This window comes from Sebastes umbrosus, chromosome 2, assembly GCF_015220745.1.
Source record: "Sebastes umbrosus isolate fSebUmb1 chromosome 2, fSebUmb1.pri, whole genome shotgun sequence".
Lineage (NCBI taxonomy): Eukaryota > Metazoa > Chordata > Actinopteri > Perciformes > Sebastidae > Sebastes > Sebastes umbrosus.
Window position 1 is genome coordinate 9,086,985 of NC_051270.1, and position 18,299 is coordinate 9,105,283.

Sequence of the window (18,299 nt, forward strand, 5' to 3'; positions counted from 1 at the left end):
AGTGTCCCTACCAGTCCGACGCAAATTACTCCTGACCCACAGCCTGGTGACTCAGCTTACCTGCTGACAAAGTGAAAACTCCAGGTTGAATGAGTTGACACACGACAAAGCACAACCATGAGCATTTGTATTTTGATTTATTTAGTTCACCATGGCAAGGAATGTCTTTGACACAGACACATTTAACCTTCCCTGACAGGTTTGACAGGCTTGACAGGAATTAACAGTGACACTCTACCAGAGTATGGCTTAAATGAACTGATTCTGACCACTAAATACAGCCAATAAGACACTTTATACAAACACTTAACAATACAAAAAAAAAAGCCAAAGTTGGTCTGTTGCCTCTCTGAGCAGATGTTGGCAAGATCCTACCACAGCACATTAAAAGTTGTCTAGAACTAAACAGCATTTACATTTGCAGCACTGAGCGCAATCTGCACCCAGGAGAGCAATAACATTATTCACAAATCATGAGGATGTCGGAGACACAATATATTACAGAGAAAGGAAAATAAACTGTGACAAGAGCCAAGCAGAGGAGCGTAATCCGGGTTTGTATGAACGCACACTTGGAACAGGAGATAAAGTGGTGATTCAGTAATTATAACCAAACGCTGAAGCCAAAAGATCTCATTACAGTGAACTGTGCCGAGTCCAAAAAGCTCGCTCCAGACAGAGGGAAAGTTTTCAAACCTTGGAAGCGGCGACCGTTGATGAATGTCAGAGATTTGGAAGAGTTGTGCAGGAAAATAGGCACTGGGCCAACACAGTTCATTTTTCTTTTTGGGGAGAGTATCAACTGGAGAAATAAAAAAATAAAAAACACAGAAAGGATAGCAGAAAATACACAGATATTAATATTCCTCTTAATGCTTTATAGAATCAAACTTTACATTATTGTGCAAATCCTTCAACTGGAGCAAACTGTAACTTGCGTACAGTAGAACTCAACATTAATCCGCTGCTTATCTCCCGTTCACGTGAGAAGAGAGGAATGAAGGGGGAGAGAATAAGCTGCTGTGGTTCCATGATAATAATAATACACATATAAAACTGTTTTTCTCTGGGTGGAAGAGGATCTGCATCAGTAGTACATCGGCCCCGCAGAGCTCAGCTGGAACATGTTTCAGAACGGGGAGAGGCTCGGCACTTTGATATTGATGTCTCCGATGTTGATGTTGCGGGGCATCTCGGGCAGGTTCATGTTCTTCACGGCAGAGACGGCGCGAGCGGGGGCCGCCGAGAGACCTCCCTGCCAAAACAAAACATGGAAAACACCTTTAAAGACACCGTGAGAGGAATTTGTATGTGATCATCCTTATAATCTGGGAAAAACCTCCTGCATGCCTACTGTCAATTTTATGACAGTAGGTATTTAAGAACCATACTGTACTTGTGTTTTTGCATGTTTTAGTCCACTTACAACTGTACTTTACAGCTGTTATGAAAATGTCTCCTTGTCAGTACTTCTAAGCAAATTCAGAGATGTGACACTTCAGATTTGGTTGCTGAACTACAACCTTAAAGGTATAGTTCAACATGTTGTGAACTATGCTTATTCGCATTCTTGCCAAGGGATACTGTAGTCCAGACCCCCCCTCTGAAACCACAATGTGTCATTTTTACACTTCAGTTTTTGTACAGATTAAAACAGATTAAACAAAACGTGTTAATTAGTGAGCTTTAGAGGTGCTGGTATGCAGACTCTGTTACAGGCTCAGAGTTTCAACCGGTCTTTATGCTAAGCTAAGATAAGCATCTCCTGGTTGTAGCTTCATATTTATTGTACAGACGTGAGAGTCTTAACTAACGCTCAGCAAGAAAGAAAATAAGCGTATTTCCCAACACGTCATGCACATTTCCTTTTGAAAAACATCCATGTTTCACTTTTGATTGTTTTCAGAGTTTCATTTTCCATCAACATACAACATACAGCTATTTGCCCTAACCAGTCAGTAGTGAGGGACATTTCAAAAAATATAATTACGGAGCCGGGGGAGGGGGTTAATATTCAGAGAAAAAACTTGTTAATTAAAGTCGTAAATTTACAAGAAGAACATCCAATTCTAAGAACTAATTCACCATAATCTGTGATTCAACACAAGCAGTTATGTCATGTGCCTTTTCTGTGTTGTTTTCCCTTCACTGACACAATGACAGTTGGGCACGGTCCCTCAAAAGCATCAGTGTGTAACTATGGTAACGCAGTGTGTCTGGACTAACCTCTTAACAGTGGGGGTTTTAGTGTTAGCTGTGTTGAAATAAAAGATGCACGCCTTTGTGTAGTCAGAGATAGAAGTTGTTTGTCTCTACTTTCCTGTAACGTCTACAATATTAGTATTTACTTATATTCATAAAAGAACACAGAAAGAACATGTGTATATGTATCTTTCAGGACCTTCGCCTCGCTCAGAGGCTCTTCATTACACTACATTAGGAGCAACGAAATTCAGACGGAGCTGGCACTACCACGGTTTTGCACTCCACTATTTTTTCGAGTTTTTTTCTTGTAAATTTACGTCTTCATAATCTTGCAAATTTGTGATTTTTTTTCTCGTAAATTTACGACTTTAATCTAGGGAGTTTTTTTCCAAGAATATTACCCCCCTCCCTCGGCTCCATAATTATAATTTTTTTTTAAACTAAAATGTTCCTAATACGCCGCCGTACATTAGTGACATCTCAAGCAAGCTTTAAACTTTTATGTCTGATATTAATAGCGAAGTGAATGGTCACACATTCATGTATCTGAAAAACTATAGTCCGTCCTAACGGGGCGGTTCCACAAGTTGCACTCTATGAGCTTAAACATGCAAAAACACTAGCGTGGTCCTTTAATGCAGCCATCAGACTGACCTCTGACTTCTCCATGCGGGTCTGCACTTCAACCTGGGCTACGATCTCATTCATGTTGGTCTCCAGCACCATGCCTCCCATCACCACCTCCTGCAAAATGTAATGAACCTGCAGACAGACATGACACAGCAGTTAATACACAGCGACAGCCTGCACGCCGCTGTACATGTCAACTCAGTCATCAGAACAGGTCTCTTTGCATGCTGGCTCTGACTTGATACTAAGAATACACTGCTAAAAGCAACACAATATTTTGAATGGTGTTCAATAATAAAAACTGGATTACATCACATCTGGCTGCTCCAAATGTCAGCCAGACGTAAGTGTTTAAAGTGGTGTGTTGTTCAGCATTTTACGATCCTCTGCTCATTTGTGTTTCTTTATTCCAGGTGATAAAGAAGGGATGAAAGAGTTACAAAATCTAATGTTTCACTCTCAAATTGAGATTTGTGAATTCCTGTGGGCAGAAAATATTTCGGGAAACACAAGACTTGTCTTCTATTGCACAAATACTCTGAAGTTAAGAATGATAACCCTGACCAGAAAACCCTCACATGCGTGTATAAATTAAACTTTTACGATGCCTTGCAGGGCAGTGCTGTTGTCCACCTGGGAAAGCCTTCTGACTGAGAGCAAAAGGTTTTCTCTCTAGTAGAAATATTTCCAAGTTTCGTCTTGGAAACATTCCTAAGGCCAAACCCCACTTCACCACATGACATCCATTTCCTGCTGGGGAAAATTCAGTCAAGATGGCCGTATACATGTGCGTGATTAGTTTCCAGTGAGCAACACTTCTAGCTCAGCTCCGGGCAGAGAGGAAGAGGCCTTGTCGTAGTCTGTACACAATGCAGAGCTTCCTTCTAAAATCCATCATCTGATAATTTACAAGAGGAAACCTTGAAGACAGATGTTTTATTTTCATCATTCCTCGCAAAAAATTCCCATTTCAAAACAATTCAGCCCTCGAGCATTGACGGCTCTCCCATTTCTGAGTGGAAACTGGCAAAAGAAGGAGGAATTTCAGAGCTGCGGAATCGCTCGTTCGAGATCTACTGTATGATGTCACGAGCCCACTTTGACATACAGTATTAATAAAAACGCTGGGCCCACACACCAAAAAGGAACTGGATCAACTACAGCAACGCAGCTGTTTCTGAAAAGCAGCTGGCTGCATGGAAAAGACAAACACACACGACTACGCTGCACATTACTGCGGGGTCGTGTCTCTCTACAGCTTCCCCTCATCTTAACCTTTAACTGAATATGAACAACAAAGCCATTTATAACAAACTGCTGTTTCAGAGTTGGCACACGTATAGTAAACATAATGGAGTAAACATGGCATGGTTTTTGACATGTTTAGAATAGATGGAAATAAAAGACTTGGTGCGCAAAGGACTTAATGTCCCCGTAGTCTTACAGATGCTGGTTACATCAGGATACAGCTTCCAATGTACAACACTGTGCCAATGTGCTTTTAACGGATTTTTGCCCAACAAATTTACTAGCATAAGATGCATCCAAAAATAGTGCCAAAGAAAATGTTGACCCACTGGCCTCATCTAATCTCATTTACTTCACCGCTTTCTGCAGCTGCTACACAGTGAAAGAATTTTCCTTGTAAAGCTTTTATTCTGAAGTTTACATTGATAGCTAATTAACATCACACGCAAGAGTTGTTTACCGAGTTGTTGTCCCAGAAGTTAAAAATCAGCAGTGCAGGTTGTTCTGACACTGGAGAGGGGCATAATTCAGCAGCTCAAACTGTGCTGTTAGGTCACAGCTACTCTGAGCTCAACACCGTGGCACCAACAGTAGCCAAAAAACACTTGAAGACCATCGTTAGAGAAAAGGCTTCCCTCAAGCTCCCACTCACCTTGTCCATGTGGAATATGAGGTCCAGTTCACAGACGTTCTCAAAGCATTTATCCAGCGTTTCCACGAACACCTACAACACAAAAAGATTTTGGACAGTTAAACATCTCAGACCTGTAGAGTAAACATACAAATGTTTTTAATCAGAAAAAGACATATTTTGAAGATTATTATTTGAGATTCTGATTATATTTGTCATAACAAACGCTGGCTCCCCTCTGGAAAAACTAAAGAAATGGTGACTTATTCTGGAGTAGAACTTGGAAACTATTTAACTTAGGAACTTCATATTTGGTATGTTGTTTGACAGTGTGGTGTAGTTGTGCCTTTTGTGGGTTAGAAGTCCAGGGTGCCCACATTTTTTGAAATTTTGGCCAAAAACTGGGATTTTTTCAACTACTTTAGTAGGGGTCAAGCAGTGAGCGGGGGTATGTGAACCATGCTCACTTTTGCCTTGTTGACTAATCGACTAAGAGGGAAGCAGCCTTAAAGCAGAGCATGCCGTAATTCTCCTTCATTGACGATGCGGGATTGTGCTGATAAATATGTGATGTCAGTGATCAGTGGGAGGACTCTGCAGGTCGACTCACTCGCTCCCTATCTGAATACTGATGTAACTTTTAGGGCACTCATTGTTGGATGATTTATATCTCATTTGTGCAATCACAAGAACATCAAATTTTATTGTCCCTGTGTGGAAATCTTTATTGTCCCCGATTGTCTTATCCAGAAAGATTTCCGCTGCGACAAACAGTAGTAAGTTTCATTTCTTAGATCACCAGCAGTAAAAACAACCAGGTCTGTTTCCCACAATTAATCAACTACAGCACAATGTGATGGAGAGGAGCTTGTTAAGTAGCTCAAGGGAGAGGCAGAGAGTCTTCTTTTCAAGCTTGGACCATTGTATGAGCAAACAGAAGGTTATGTGTGATTTTACCTAAAAAAACACACATTAAATGCGCCTATAAAGCAATTAGATAAATTAGAAGCTGACCTGGATCAGGTCCAGGATGCCGAGCTCACTCTCAGACGAGTCCACGCAGAAGACAAAGTAGAGGGTCGCGTAGTGTCGGTAAATCAGCTTGTAGTCGGAGCCACCGATGAGACTGCAAGAAGATAACAATGCAACTTTAAAATAAATTTTAGGTGTGGTTTGTGCTGCGTGTGTTAGTGACAGCAGGAGTGAAACTGCTATAAAACTGACAGTTGGGGTTCGGTATGTAAATGAGTTGATTAGAGAAATGAAAAGAAGTGACTGAGACCAAATCTACTTTTGTGGGTTTGCCTCCATCTAATGGTTAAAGTCACGCTACTGCAGCTGCAGTCAGCCAAGTGACGTCAGCTTCTGTTGTGACATCAAACCAAATTGAGAAAAACTATGAATATGACCCAGGGTTTATAGTATTAAAGTTTTCTCAAAATGTCATGCCTTTCAGTCTCTGCCAGGATAAACTTAAAAGCCTCCAAATGTATGTAATCTCATGTTTAGCTGTCACACACACAAGTCAGTCTTTAAAAAAATCCCAACATAAACAAAAGTTCAGTTGCAGCAGCTTTTCTGACCACTAATAGCCACATCTGACAGTCTTATTAGACGTACATGTAGTATAACTACATGTTTAGTTATTTGCTTATCAAAATGTGAGTTTCATACAGAATCATAGCAAACAGCAATACTCGCCTTCCACCCTCCAAGAAGTTGCAGACGTTGTCGTCTCTTTTAGATACCAAATGAAAAGTCTCCCGAATGATCTGCTGCTGCATGTCCTCCGCCTGCACGGAAACACGTTACACAATAAGTGCCAACAATTCTGGGAAATGTAGTCTCTGTGTTTAGTTAATAAATTCACTCTGCAGGCAAGAGTGATATTTCATTTTTTTAACATTTAGTTGGCTGATATAGAAGTGAAAGTTGCACAAGGACCTTGTACCAAGGAAAGTATCCAAACTTCATTTGATCATTAGCCTTCCATGCATTCAGAAATTCTCACTCACAGATAATAGGCACAAATACATTATCACATCATTGCAAAGGTTGATGTTTAAGATGAGAGCCTTGATAACCACCACACCTGGTTACTTGTGAACAATGGTGGAAGAAGTATTCAGAATACTTAACTTAATTAAAAGTACTAATACCACACTGTAAAAAATACTCTGTTACAAGTAAAAGTCCTGCATTGAAAGTAGGAAATGTAGTTAAAGGATTAAAAGTAAAAGTACTCGATGTAGAAAAATGCCCCCCTGTGGCTGTTTTAATATTATATATTATATTATGCATTATTATTACTCATGCATTCATGTAAAAGAAGGATTTTACTGTTGTCGTTGAGGTGGAGATACTTTTTAACTATTGTGTATAAAGGACTGCAACTAATAGATAGATAGATAGATTGATAGATAGAGTAACTAAAGCTGTCAAATAAATGTAGTGGAGTAAAAAGTATAATACTTTCCTCTGCAATGTGGTGGAGTAGAAGTATAAAGTAGCAGAAGAAAATACTCAAGCAAAGTACAAGTATCTTAAATTCTGTACTTGAGTAATAGTACTTAGTTACATTCCACCACTGCTTGATGATCAGGTTGACATGTTTTTTATATTTTACAAAAACCTTTCAGACACTTCCTTTAATTTAGAGCTTTCATCATGACTTATCTCCCAACACATAATGTCTGTCATATCACACAGTACAGTGATCCACTGCACTATCTTGCCAGCCATGTGTCTGAGCTCTTGTTTAACTGTGGTTATTGATTTGTTTCAAAACCTTAACCTGAACCCACAATAATCTGAATGTAATGTAACAGCATCTACCTAAGCAAAAGTTACTGGAGAGGAGTTATTATAATAATAATAATAATAATAATAATAATAATAATAATAATAATAATAATAACAATGTTATTATTATTATTATTATTATAACATTATTATTGTTAATAATAATAATAATTATAATAATAATAATAATAATAATAATAACAATGTTATTAGTATTATTATTATAACATTATTATTGTTAATAATAATAATAATAATGTTATTATTATTATTATAACATTATTATTATTATTATTATTGTTAATAATAATAACAATAATAATAACAATACTAATAACAATGTTATTAGTATTATTATTATAACATTATTATTGTTATTATTATTGTTAATAATAATAATAATACTAATAATAATACTAATAATACTAATAACAATGTTATTAGTATTATTATTATTATAACATTATTATTGTTATTATTATTGTTAATAATAATAATAATAATAATGATAATAATAATACTAATAACAATGTTATTAGTATTATTAGTATTATAACATTATTATTGTTATTATTATTGTTAATAATAATAATAATAACGATAATAATAATAATAATATAATATATATATATATTTAAAAATATATATGTCACAAAGAGAGATGTTAGTTTAACTGAACAGGAAGTGAAACTAAAAAAGAAGCTAAAGAAGCTAATGCAGTTTGTTCCTGCAACATAACATCAAACTAAGGTTATTTGTAAGTTAGTTAGCTAATGACAAAACATTGTAAACACACACATTGAGATCTTGGTAACATGTATGTTGTGGATGATTATAAACAAGCAGACAGAAGCTAGTTAATCCCAAACAGACTCTTTCAGTCAGAGCAGAGTGAAGAACAGAAACATGCTAATGTTTTGATCAACAATACTCACAAAGTACTGATAGAACCGGATCAGCCGCGGCTTCCCGTGGTTGTTAAATATCAAGATAGCTTTAATCATGTCTGTTCTTTGGTGTTTTCCAATAACAATATGAATTAATTGTTAAAATATAAAGGTTTCACTGTTTAATGATGTTAGCTCGAATGCTAAACGACCTCTCTGCTGCTGCCGGATGTCTTCATTAGATACATCCGGTTGCTTCTCCACATTCAGCAGTCGACCTCTCACAAACACCTCCAGTCTTTTTGTTCCGGGCTTTGAGGTCATTGAGTTCATTCACATCTACATGCGCAGTAGTACTAATGGTTATGATCTGTTATTTGGGATATTTCGGTTATGTTTTGCAGATATAAACATCATATCCTAAAAAACAAAAAAATGCTACCTGGAGTAGCCTATGATGGAAACCAGGATACTGTGTAAGATAAGATAAGATAAGATTAACCTTTATATTTGATATATAAATATATATATGAGTTTTAAGTTTTCAATCATAGCCAAATATGTTTTAAAAAATATAAAAGGAAGGTTTTCTTTTAAGCCATATCATTTTATGTATATAATATTTTGCTAAGATATTAATAAAATGAATTGTGTAAATTTCCTCTGCCGAAAACCTGGGATTGTTAGAAGTGAGTAATATGTTTGTTAGTATATCTTTTTCAAAATGTTCTTCTGTAAATTAAACCAAAAACAAGAAGTAGCATTAAAAACAATCTACAAACACATGTTCAATAGGAGATACAGAGGTATAGGTACAAATACAATACAAAGAATTATAAAAATAATAAATAGAGATACAGAATATACATAGGGAATGAACATAGTGAATGGACATAGCCTGTACCGTCCGTCAATAAAAAATGTAGTGTACAATAAATAGATGTAATATGTAAAGTCTATAAAATGGTATATGGGATGTAGTGTAAAGTAAGGTTAAAGTTTAAAGTGCACCAGTGGGTGCAGGTAGTGCAGATAGATGCAGATAGTCCAGATAATCCAGATAGTCCAGATAGTCCAGATGGTCCAGATAGTGCAGTTTTCATGTGGGGGTCAGCCCTGGTTGTGGAGCCTGATGGCTACCAGCAAGAAGGACTGACCCAGACGCTTTGTGTTGTGCCGACAAATAAAGACAATCAGAAGCCTGGATACTGTTAGAATCATGTATACAGGGATGTGAATAACAAAGTTTCTCTCTTTATATACAGTCCTTGAATTTCTCATGTTCCTTGTAGGCTAAACATCATAGCTATATCCCAAATTAGATCAAAACCATAAGGCTAAAAGCTTGCATATTAATGTGCATGTAAATGCACTCACAAGTCTTGATTCTTTCATTAAAACGTCCTAAATATCTCTTGTGTAGCCTATGTGAGGTGAAATGTGTATTTTATACAATATATATGACCTATGGTGAACAATCAGTCAGAAATACTCTAAAAACTCTGAGAAAATCACAGTTCAGACATGATGTTTTAGATAAAATGGGGCTGGATAAATGTGAAGATAACTGAATTCACAGCATACTTTGTGGCTTAAATTCACTCAAGACATCAGCATGGAACACATAAAAAACAGTATATGAAATGTATTGTGTCCCTGCTTCTTATAAACATTGGCAGAGTTGTTCTTATATGTCCCCTGATTCTCGAAACACATTGACATGACACATCTTTAAACTTTGGACACCATCAAATATAATACAGGAACTCTGTAGTAAAGCAGTTTAGTGATGCTCAATTTTTTTTTTTAACTTTTTGTGGAGATTTTGTGAGGCGTTATTAAGTCAACATCCCATTACGTGGCAACACTGGTGAGGGTTTACGTTGTTCCTCTTCTTCTGTGTTTCCCATGTGTCATCAGGAGTTCTGAGACTTTATACCGCCACATTACATCACTTTGCAGTCTTTGTGACTAATGCACCAAACCAGCAACTGAGGCACCGTGCACGTAATCACTGGACCCTTTGTACCTTTGTCTTCACGGCTGCCTTGAAATCTCAAAGCAGTGATGTTACACCAGCTTTACCTTTCTAATTATGTAATGTTACAGCAAAAGGTCTCAAAATCAATATACATGTGCCAAAGACAGAAAAAATAATGGTCAGAAGAACACCCTCGCCAACAATCTTGAGTGAATCTTTCCTTAATGACATTACACTACGGCCTCCCAAATTTTTGAGCTGATTTAACACCCCAGAAAGTGTCCACAAAAAACAAACATTAAGAACCTCTTCACCAAACTGGTAAACCTATTTACAGACAAATGATTGTGTTGTCCATCCAATGCAGGCACGCAAGGGTGAAATCTTTTCTTACCCGTGTAATATTGCTCTGTGTCACTGTTAGTGAACGGCAGACTTTTAATATAGCTCCTCTCAGCCTGTTGCTGTTCTAATATAAATATCAATTATGATGTATATAATCACTGATTTAACAATCACATATTGTCAAGTTTAAATGTACAGTTTTCTGTGAAAACGGATTGTAGTTGATGATACTACACTGAATGAAATAAGAATGTATTAATCCTCCGTACTTAAAGCTGCAGTTGATAACTTCGAGCAAATATGATAAGAAGTTATTTCTATAAAACTGTCACTAGGCTATATCCTGACAGCAGTGCATGAGACAGATACTAAAAGAAAGAAAATCAGGTTCCTCTTTGTCCTCCTAGTGCTCCTAATAGCAATTGCAAGTTTCTGCCACGCCCAAACAAAAACAACCAAGCCGAGCCGAGGATCCTCTACAGTAGCTGTCAACTACTGCTCGCTAAACTCCTAAACTCCGATCAAACGATCAAACTTCGACGATCAAATATGAATCAATATTTTACTGTAATGCCTATTTCTCATCTCAAATGTTTTCAGAAACATCTTGTAGTGTACGGTGTAGCTGTAAAATGAGAAAGTGTGTGACCTGGCCACCATGAAAGCAGTTGAGCCAAAACAAAGCAGGGTCATGGGGGTCATGAGGGAGCCGGTCACAGAAACAACATGAGGAGGGGAACAGCGATGCACTTCATCTATTCTTACAGACTATGTGGATTCTACAGGCCACCTCACCAGTATGTCTTTGGACAGTGGGATGAAACCCACACATATGTCACAAAGATATAGGACCAGGGTCAGTATTTAACCCCTGGACTGTCGGTGTAAGGTAACGATGCTAACCATCTGACCTGTGATACAAAAACATGCATCTAAAGGCAATATGCCTTTTTCAATGAAGACATTTTGACATGTAGGAAAGAACATGAGAATACTGCAGAGAATGCACAGGTGAATGATCATCATTGTATTTCTTAACACCTTGGTGCTTTTCTTGGTATTTTTGGTATAAATTTGAATAAGGGGAGAAGATACAAAGCGATTGAGAATTGATCGCTGTGTCATCAGTATAGACTGTATAGGATCTACAGTTTATGGTGTAGACAAGTATCTAAAATTCTACACAATATGGTATACCTTACCAGTCAGATGGGGGGGTCATTGGGTCTATGGTCTATTGTCCGTCTATCTGGGGATTCAACTACACCGCAAACCAGGCCAGCCCGACATTCAGTACGTCTGTGTGATCAGACCCAGCAACATCAAAAATGTCAGCCCACATTTCCTGTTCTGATTTCATATCCATTATTTCTCTGTTGTACGTTTTTCATCATTAGTGCAGCAAAGCCACCCGGGCTGTTGTCTGCATATCATCTATTATTTCCCCTCTAAATTCCCTTCCTCCTGCATGAGCACAGTGGAAAACAAACAGACGCTCATTAGCATGTGTGACCCGTTGGTGGTAAACAGGCTTATTTCCACATGAGTGCAGTGCGAGAATGGATTCCACCGGGACAGTCGAGGTAGGTGGGCCCGCCGGCTGCCTTCATGGGGACTTTAATAGGGACTTAACAAATGCAAGTGGACAGGCACAACATTCTCTGGCACAGGGAGGTCATGTTGGTACAGTGAGCACTTGTTAGAGGGTGACTCACTGTATTTGGACTCTTGGGTGGCCACTGATATTCACTTCATTTTTAATGTGCATTTTTTTTCTCTCCCTCTCTCTCTCTCTCAGTGCTAATTGTTGGATTGTGACGGATGCCGAGCGCTCTCTGCCAGAGCTGAGGTAATGTGTGGCGTTCGAATAATGCTTCTGTGCTCTGCTCTGTGAAGTGATGAAAGCGGCCTGTAATTACAGGGATAATCAAAACTGTCAGGGGCTCTTCTATGGGCGTTTCTTTGTTTACTGTCTGCTTCTCTCACAGCACCATAAGCCGCTGGCCCTCCACGTCCTCAGACCTCAGACCTCAGCCCTCAAAAGATCCTTGCAACTGTACCTGTCTGCGTCTCAAAGAAAGTGGAAGTCAGTGTGATGAGATGAGTTGTTTTGAGGGGGTTAACTGCTCTGTCTCCATCCAGCTCACAAGGCTACAGTAGTTTTTGGGAGCTAAAGAGGTCATGCAAAGCCAAGGTTAACGGTTGAAAACCCTGTTTAGCTCTATTAGTTTGACAGCGCATTAAACCTGCAGTAGGCAGACAAAAAAGAAAAAATTCCATAAAAACCTTTCAGCATATAGTAATTCAAGTATTCGGAGAGAAAACTAGACTTCTGCACCTCCTCATGGCTCTGTTTTCAGGCTTTAGAACATCTAGCCACTGATGGGAGACTTTGGCCAATCACAGGTCATTTCAGAGAGAGAGCGTTCCTATTGGCCGTTCATTCAACGTAGGCAGCTGTCAATCACTTGCGAACTCCGATCAAAGGTCAAACTAGGCGCCGCTGATCAAATATGAATCAATATTCTGTTACTGTAATGCCTACTTCTCTCCTCAAATGTTTTCAGAAACATCTTGTAGTGTGTTTAGCTGTGGCAAGAGGTGGGCGGTGCTTGGTATTTCCTCAACTGATCTCAACATGGCTGCCGCCGGGTCACAAACTTTCTCATCTTACAGCTAAACAGTACACTACAAGATGTTTCGGAAAACATTTGAGGCGAGAAATAGGCATTATAGTAACAGACTATTGATTCATATTTGATCAGCGCTGCCTAGTTTGACCGTTTGATCGGAGTTGGCGAGTGATTGACAGCTGCTCAGAGACGGCGAGGCTCTGATTGGTTGTTTTCCTCCGATACGGGAAATCTTGCAGATGCCATTAGGAGCACCGGAGGACACCGGAGGAACATGATTTCTTTCAGATTACCTCTCTCATGCACTACTGTCAGGATTTAGTGACTGTTTTATTAATCATATTTGCTCCATTTCTACCCACTGCAACTTTAACAAGGTCAGGGTTACTGGGACTATATCCACTGCAGCTTCCCATGATGACAACATATGCAGAGAGAAGAAAGAAATACACTAATATTTCCATAGTTTTCTTCAGCAAGCCCTCCCTATATTTGATTTTACTGTCTGTAGTCTGCAGTTGCATCTGCTCCCCTCAGGATGGCAGCATTTTGGTGTCTTTTCAGGGGAAACCCAGAGCCAAATGTTTTTGCATGAGTTGCTACCAAGCTCCAAAAGAGACATGACTACGTGATATTTTTTTTTGTGATATAATATTACAAGGCAAAAGGGGTTCAGAACCATGCAAATTTGTGATTTTATTATTATATTCCAGCACATTAAACAAGGTTAAATAGCCTAACATCATATCGTAATGTAAAAACAACCACATATTATTTTTATGTCTAGATAACAATAAGACAGAAATAACACAGCACGTTAATCCCTATAAAAAGGAATATGTGAATCTGAATAGGTGATATTTGTCTACATGTATGAATGACAGGATAATATGCATATAAAGACACAACTGTGACAGACTGCGTGGATGAGTGTAATTACAGGTGGCGCAGACAGACATGATCTTTGTATATAGGCAGCTCTTTGCTGTGTATTCGTCTGTGAGAGCAGCAAAACAACCCTGATCCTGGATTCAGCATCATCCTGGTTTTCCTTCAGACAGACTCGTAAACAGAGTCGCTACGGCGGTGAGCAGAGAGGAGATGGAAAACTCTGACGTCTCACTCTGTCTACATTTTATCTTGTTATGGACCTTTAAGAAGAAGTGCACAAAAAAATCATGCATGCATCAAATTGGAAAGTAGGTTTGTTTATATAGGCTACTAGGTAGATTAATGACGATCCACTTTATATAACACGCTTGCCTCGTGTCTGGTGTGAATGTATTTAGTCTTAATATTTATTCTTCCTATTTTTTTCTGTAAAGAATAATGCAAATTTGTGGATATTTGATTTTGGGTATAAGACTAATGTATGCATGGTCGGATGCTGTGTATTGTATATATGTATATATGTCTATATTTATGTATATATATATATGTATTATGTGGTATGCAGTGTGCACATGTAGTGCAATGTGCAGTGTATGTATATATATATATTGCATGTTGTATTGCATGTGCATATTGTATATTATAAATTGTATATTATTAATAATAATTTGCGCATATAAGAAAAGATAACAAATAGTCAATATGATTAAGATAAATATGTAAGTAATGAATTGGTATTGTGATTAAGTTATATTATAAGTAATGAATTGGTATTCTGGATTGATAACAAATTTATATTTTGATAAGGACAACTATATCAGTAATTCATTTATATTTCTGTATGACACAGATTAAAGGTAATAATTATAGTTAGAATAATTATAAATAATAATAATTATAGTTAGACAAATTTAGGAAAATTTAATTAGAGTATATGTATGGCTCAATAAGGAAGCTGGTTAATAATTAATAATTGACTTATGGAGAAGGGGTGGGATTAAATAAGTTTATACTTTTTCTCACTCCTTTTCAAATATGTAAATCAAGGAATCAAGTGTTTGACAATTTATTTTTCTTATGCTTTTCATTGTATGTAACTTGTTTCTGACTGTCCACTTGTTGGTATGATCATTCCTTTCTTTCTTTTATTTTTTTTGGTATTCTACAGGAGAAAAAATGAATGAAATGTACAAGGAAAGTTGGTAGTAGTGAAATGGTAATTGGGTGCAAATGATAATGCAGTTGAATGACAAATGTTGTTAATATGTTTATTCTGTTAATGAACATAGAGAGATAAAACCGACCTTCTTGTGAGAGTACCAGACCAGTATCACTATGGTAACTGCTCTCTCCTATAATAGTCGCTGCTAAAAACTGCAGTAGAAGAGCGACGCCCACTTTTCACAGACTTTTGTAAGGAAGGAAGGCGGAGCCCAGAAAGCTTGTGGAGTGATTCATCTTGTTGAAACAGAGACGATCTGTGCAGCAGGGGCGCCGTGTTTACAGCGAAGCGAACAGAGCAGCAGCAGCAGACTGCAGACTGATCTACCGGAGAGGAGACACCTTCTGTGGACGGTACCTGCAACATTAATCTCTCTACTAAACTGCGCTACCCGCTCAAGCTATCTATCTATCTACCCACATCGACGGAGGAGGCTTTAGATAACCCAGAGGACTAAACCTGGAGGTCAAATACTCCCATTTCTCCCGCTGAGATGAAGGTGAACCACCACAACAACAACGCGGTTGCATGATGAGCGGCTGAAGAAGAGGAGGAGGAGGAGGAAAAGAAGGAGGCTGAAACTAGCTCTTTATCTACAAAAAACGTCGTGCGTGCACACAACACGCCTGTGCATTTAATGAACACGTTAAAGCCTCTTTGCATCCATGCTTGTTTGTTGTTTCCCTGCAGCTATGGAGGCTGAAGATGCGGATTATCACAGAGGAGGAGGAATCCCCGCCGTTACTTTAACCGCATTGCTTTCATTATAACACATCAATGCGACGTCGTTTTCAGCAGGGATAAAAACACAACTATGCATGCATATTTTCTGGTCTTTTTTGCGTTTTTTTTTGGAGCATAATAGGATATAAATATCCCTCCATCAAGCGTGTTTGTGTTGCAGCTATTAGCTCTCTCCATTAGCCGGCTGCTAACTGCTGCAAGATTACAGATTCAAAACAAGCTTTTTTTATACATCTGAGCAGGTTTTGCTGCAGGTTTTTGCACCTCAACGTATTTATTTGCAGGATTTGTGAGGATTTATTCATCCAGGAATGAGGTGTGTAAAGGAAAGAAGCCGCTTGACCTTGTTTTGGGGTGTGATGATGATGCTGCTGGGTCTGAAGTCCTGCCTCCGGCCCGCCACCGCAGAGAGTAAGTAACCACTGATGCTGCTGCTGCTCTGCATCTACACGCTGCTGCACACACTATACGCATGCTGCACTGATGGCTAGATATATATGATGGGAAATAAGATGACCATGCTTTGCTATACACACCGTGCATATAGAATACTGCATTGCAAATAGAGACAACCAAGTTTCCATTTCATTTTATTACATTTCTGTGAATTTGCACTCAGCCAATTAGCAAATTAATGTGATTATATTCACCAGAAGTATAAAACATTATCCCTTATAAATTAACAAGAAAAATACCACTAATTTGTGAGGGAAATGCCTTTATTTATACTGCATTGTAAATAGAGACAACCATGTTTCCTGGACATTTTATTACATTTCTGTGAATTTGCAGCCTGCTATATGGGAATTATATAATATAATACTATGTGTATGTAGGAACTATAATTATCTTAGTGGGAAAATCATTTAATATGTAATTTTGTTCTGTTAGTAGTAGTAGTAGTAGTAGTAGTAAATTAGTGTGATTATAATCACCTATATGTCCCTTATAAATTAACAAGACTAATTTGTGAGGGGAAATACCTTTATTTATATCCACTGCTGTTTAAACATGGGAAATAAGGTTAGCTTACAGTGAAAACACCATGCTTTACTATACACACCGTGTATATATGTAATACTGCATTGTAAATAGAGACAACCATGTTTTCTTCACAGTTTATTACATTTCTGTGAGTTTGCACTCAGCTTACTGTATGGAAATGATATAATATAATACTATGTGTATGTAGGAACTATCAATTCAATTAATCTTTATGGACAGGCTCGAAGTCCATACATACAAACATACAACACAAACAACAATATACACATTACATACCACACTATATTTATCTTAGTGAGAAAAGCATTTAATATGTAATTTTGTTCTGATAGTGATGCAAATTAGTGTGATTACATCCACCAGAAGTTCCTTATAAATTAACAAGAAAATACCACTAATTTGTGAGGGAAATGCTTTTTATTCTTTCATTTTTGGGTTGCTGGAAAAAATGTGATAAATAATTCCTGACAATGATTTGATATATTTGATATCTCTGACTACATACATGCTTATAAATCAAACATTCTTACTGTATTAATTTAGATATTTTCCCAAGTTAAAGTCCCTAGAAGTGTACAATTCAACTTTTTCTCATGGTCTAGTGTTAAAAAAAGTTAACAAAAATCGCAATACTTGTGGAATCGCAATACTTTAAAATAGCAATACATATCAAATCGGCGCCCAAGTATCGGGATAGTATTGAATAGGGTGATAGTTGAATCATCCCAGCCCTACTAGTTAACTTTGTATTGGTGAATGCTGTGTTAGAGCTGAACCGAATTCTTCGAAGCTTCGGCCGTTGCCATGGTATTCAACCTCAAAATCTGTATTTGAATGCTTTGTTTTTTTATTTTTTGTTTGTTTGTTTATATATGAGTATATAATAATAATGTATAAATCCAAAAAGCAAAGCTTCGAATACCTTCGAATATTACTCACTGAAGCTTCGAAGCCCAAAAAATGGTATTCGTGACAGTCCTGTACTGTGTTAAAGATTGTAGAAAGTCCACTTGTAATAGTGTAACTTGGTTATAAAACACTCACCACAGACAATGAGTCAGTTTAAGTGCGTTGG

General features: G+C 37.7%; 2 protein-coding genes across 3 annotated transcripts in view; one reads left to right on the forward strand and one right to left on the reverse strand.

The window, feature by feature from the left end:
- Positions 1-120: 120 nt before the first annotated feature.
- Positions 121-8,671, reverse strand: ap3s2 (adaptor related protein complex 3 subunit sigma 2). Its single transcript, XM_037748507.1, has 6 exons — positions 8,452-8,671; positions 6,416-6,507; positions 5,729-5,840; positions 4,736-4,807; positions 2,860-2,967; positions 121-1,255 (listed from the first exon to the last, which is right to left on the reverse strand). Exons 1-6 carry the CDS (start codon positions 8,518-8,520, stop codon positions 1,130-1,132), a joined length of 579 nt encoding a protein of 192 aa, XP_037604435.1. The 5' UTR covers positions 8,521-8,671; the 3' UTR covers positions 121-1,129.
- Positions 8,672-15,651: 6,980 nt separating this feature from the next.
- The window catches only part of LOC119476609 (insulin-like growth factor 1 receptor), a 51,689-nt gene continuing 49,041 nt past the window's right edge, over positions 15,652-18,299 (forward strand). The window contains exon 1 of one of the 2 annotated variants that reach the window (XM_037750025.1): positions 15,652-16,630. In XM_037750025.1, coding sequence (XP_037605953.1) covers positions 16,531-16,630 — 100 coding nt within the window. In that variant the 5' untranslated portion in view covers positions 15,652-16,530. The remainder of the gene's footprint in view (positions 16,631-18,299) is intronic. The other variant, XM_037750017.1, reaches the window with a different exon arrangement.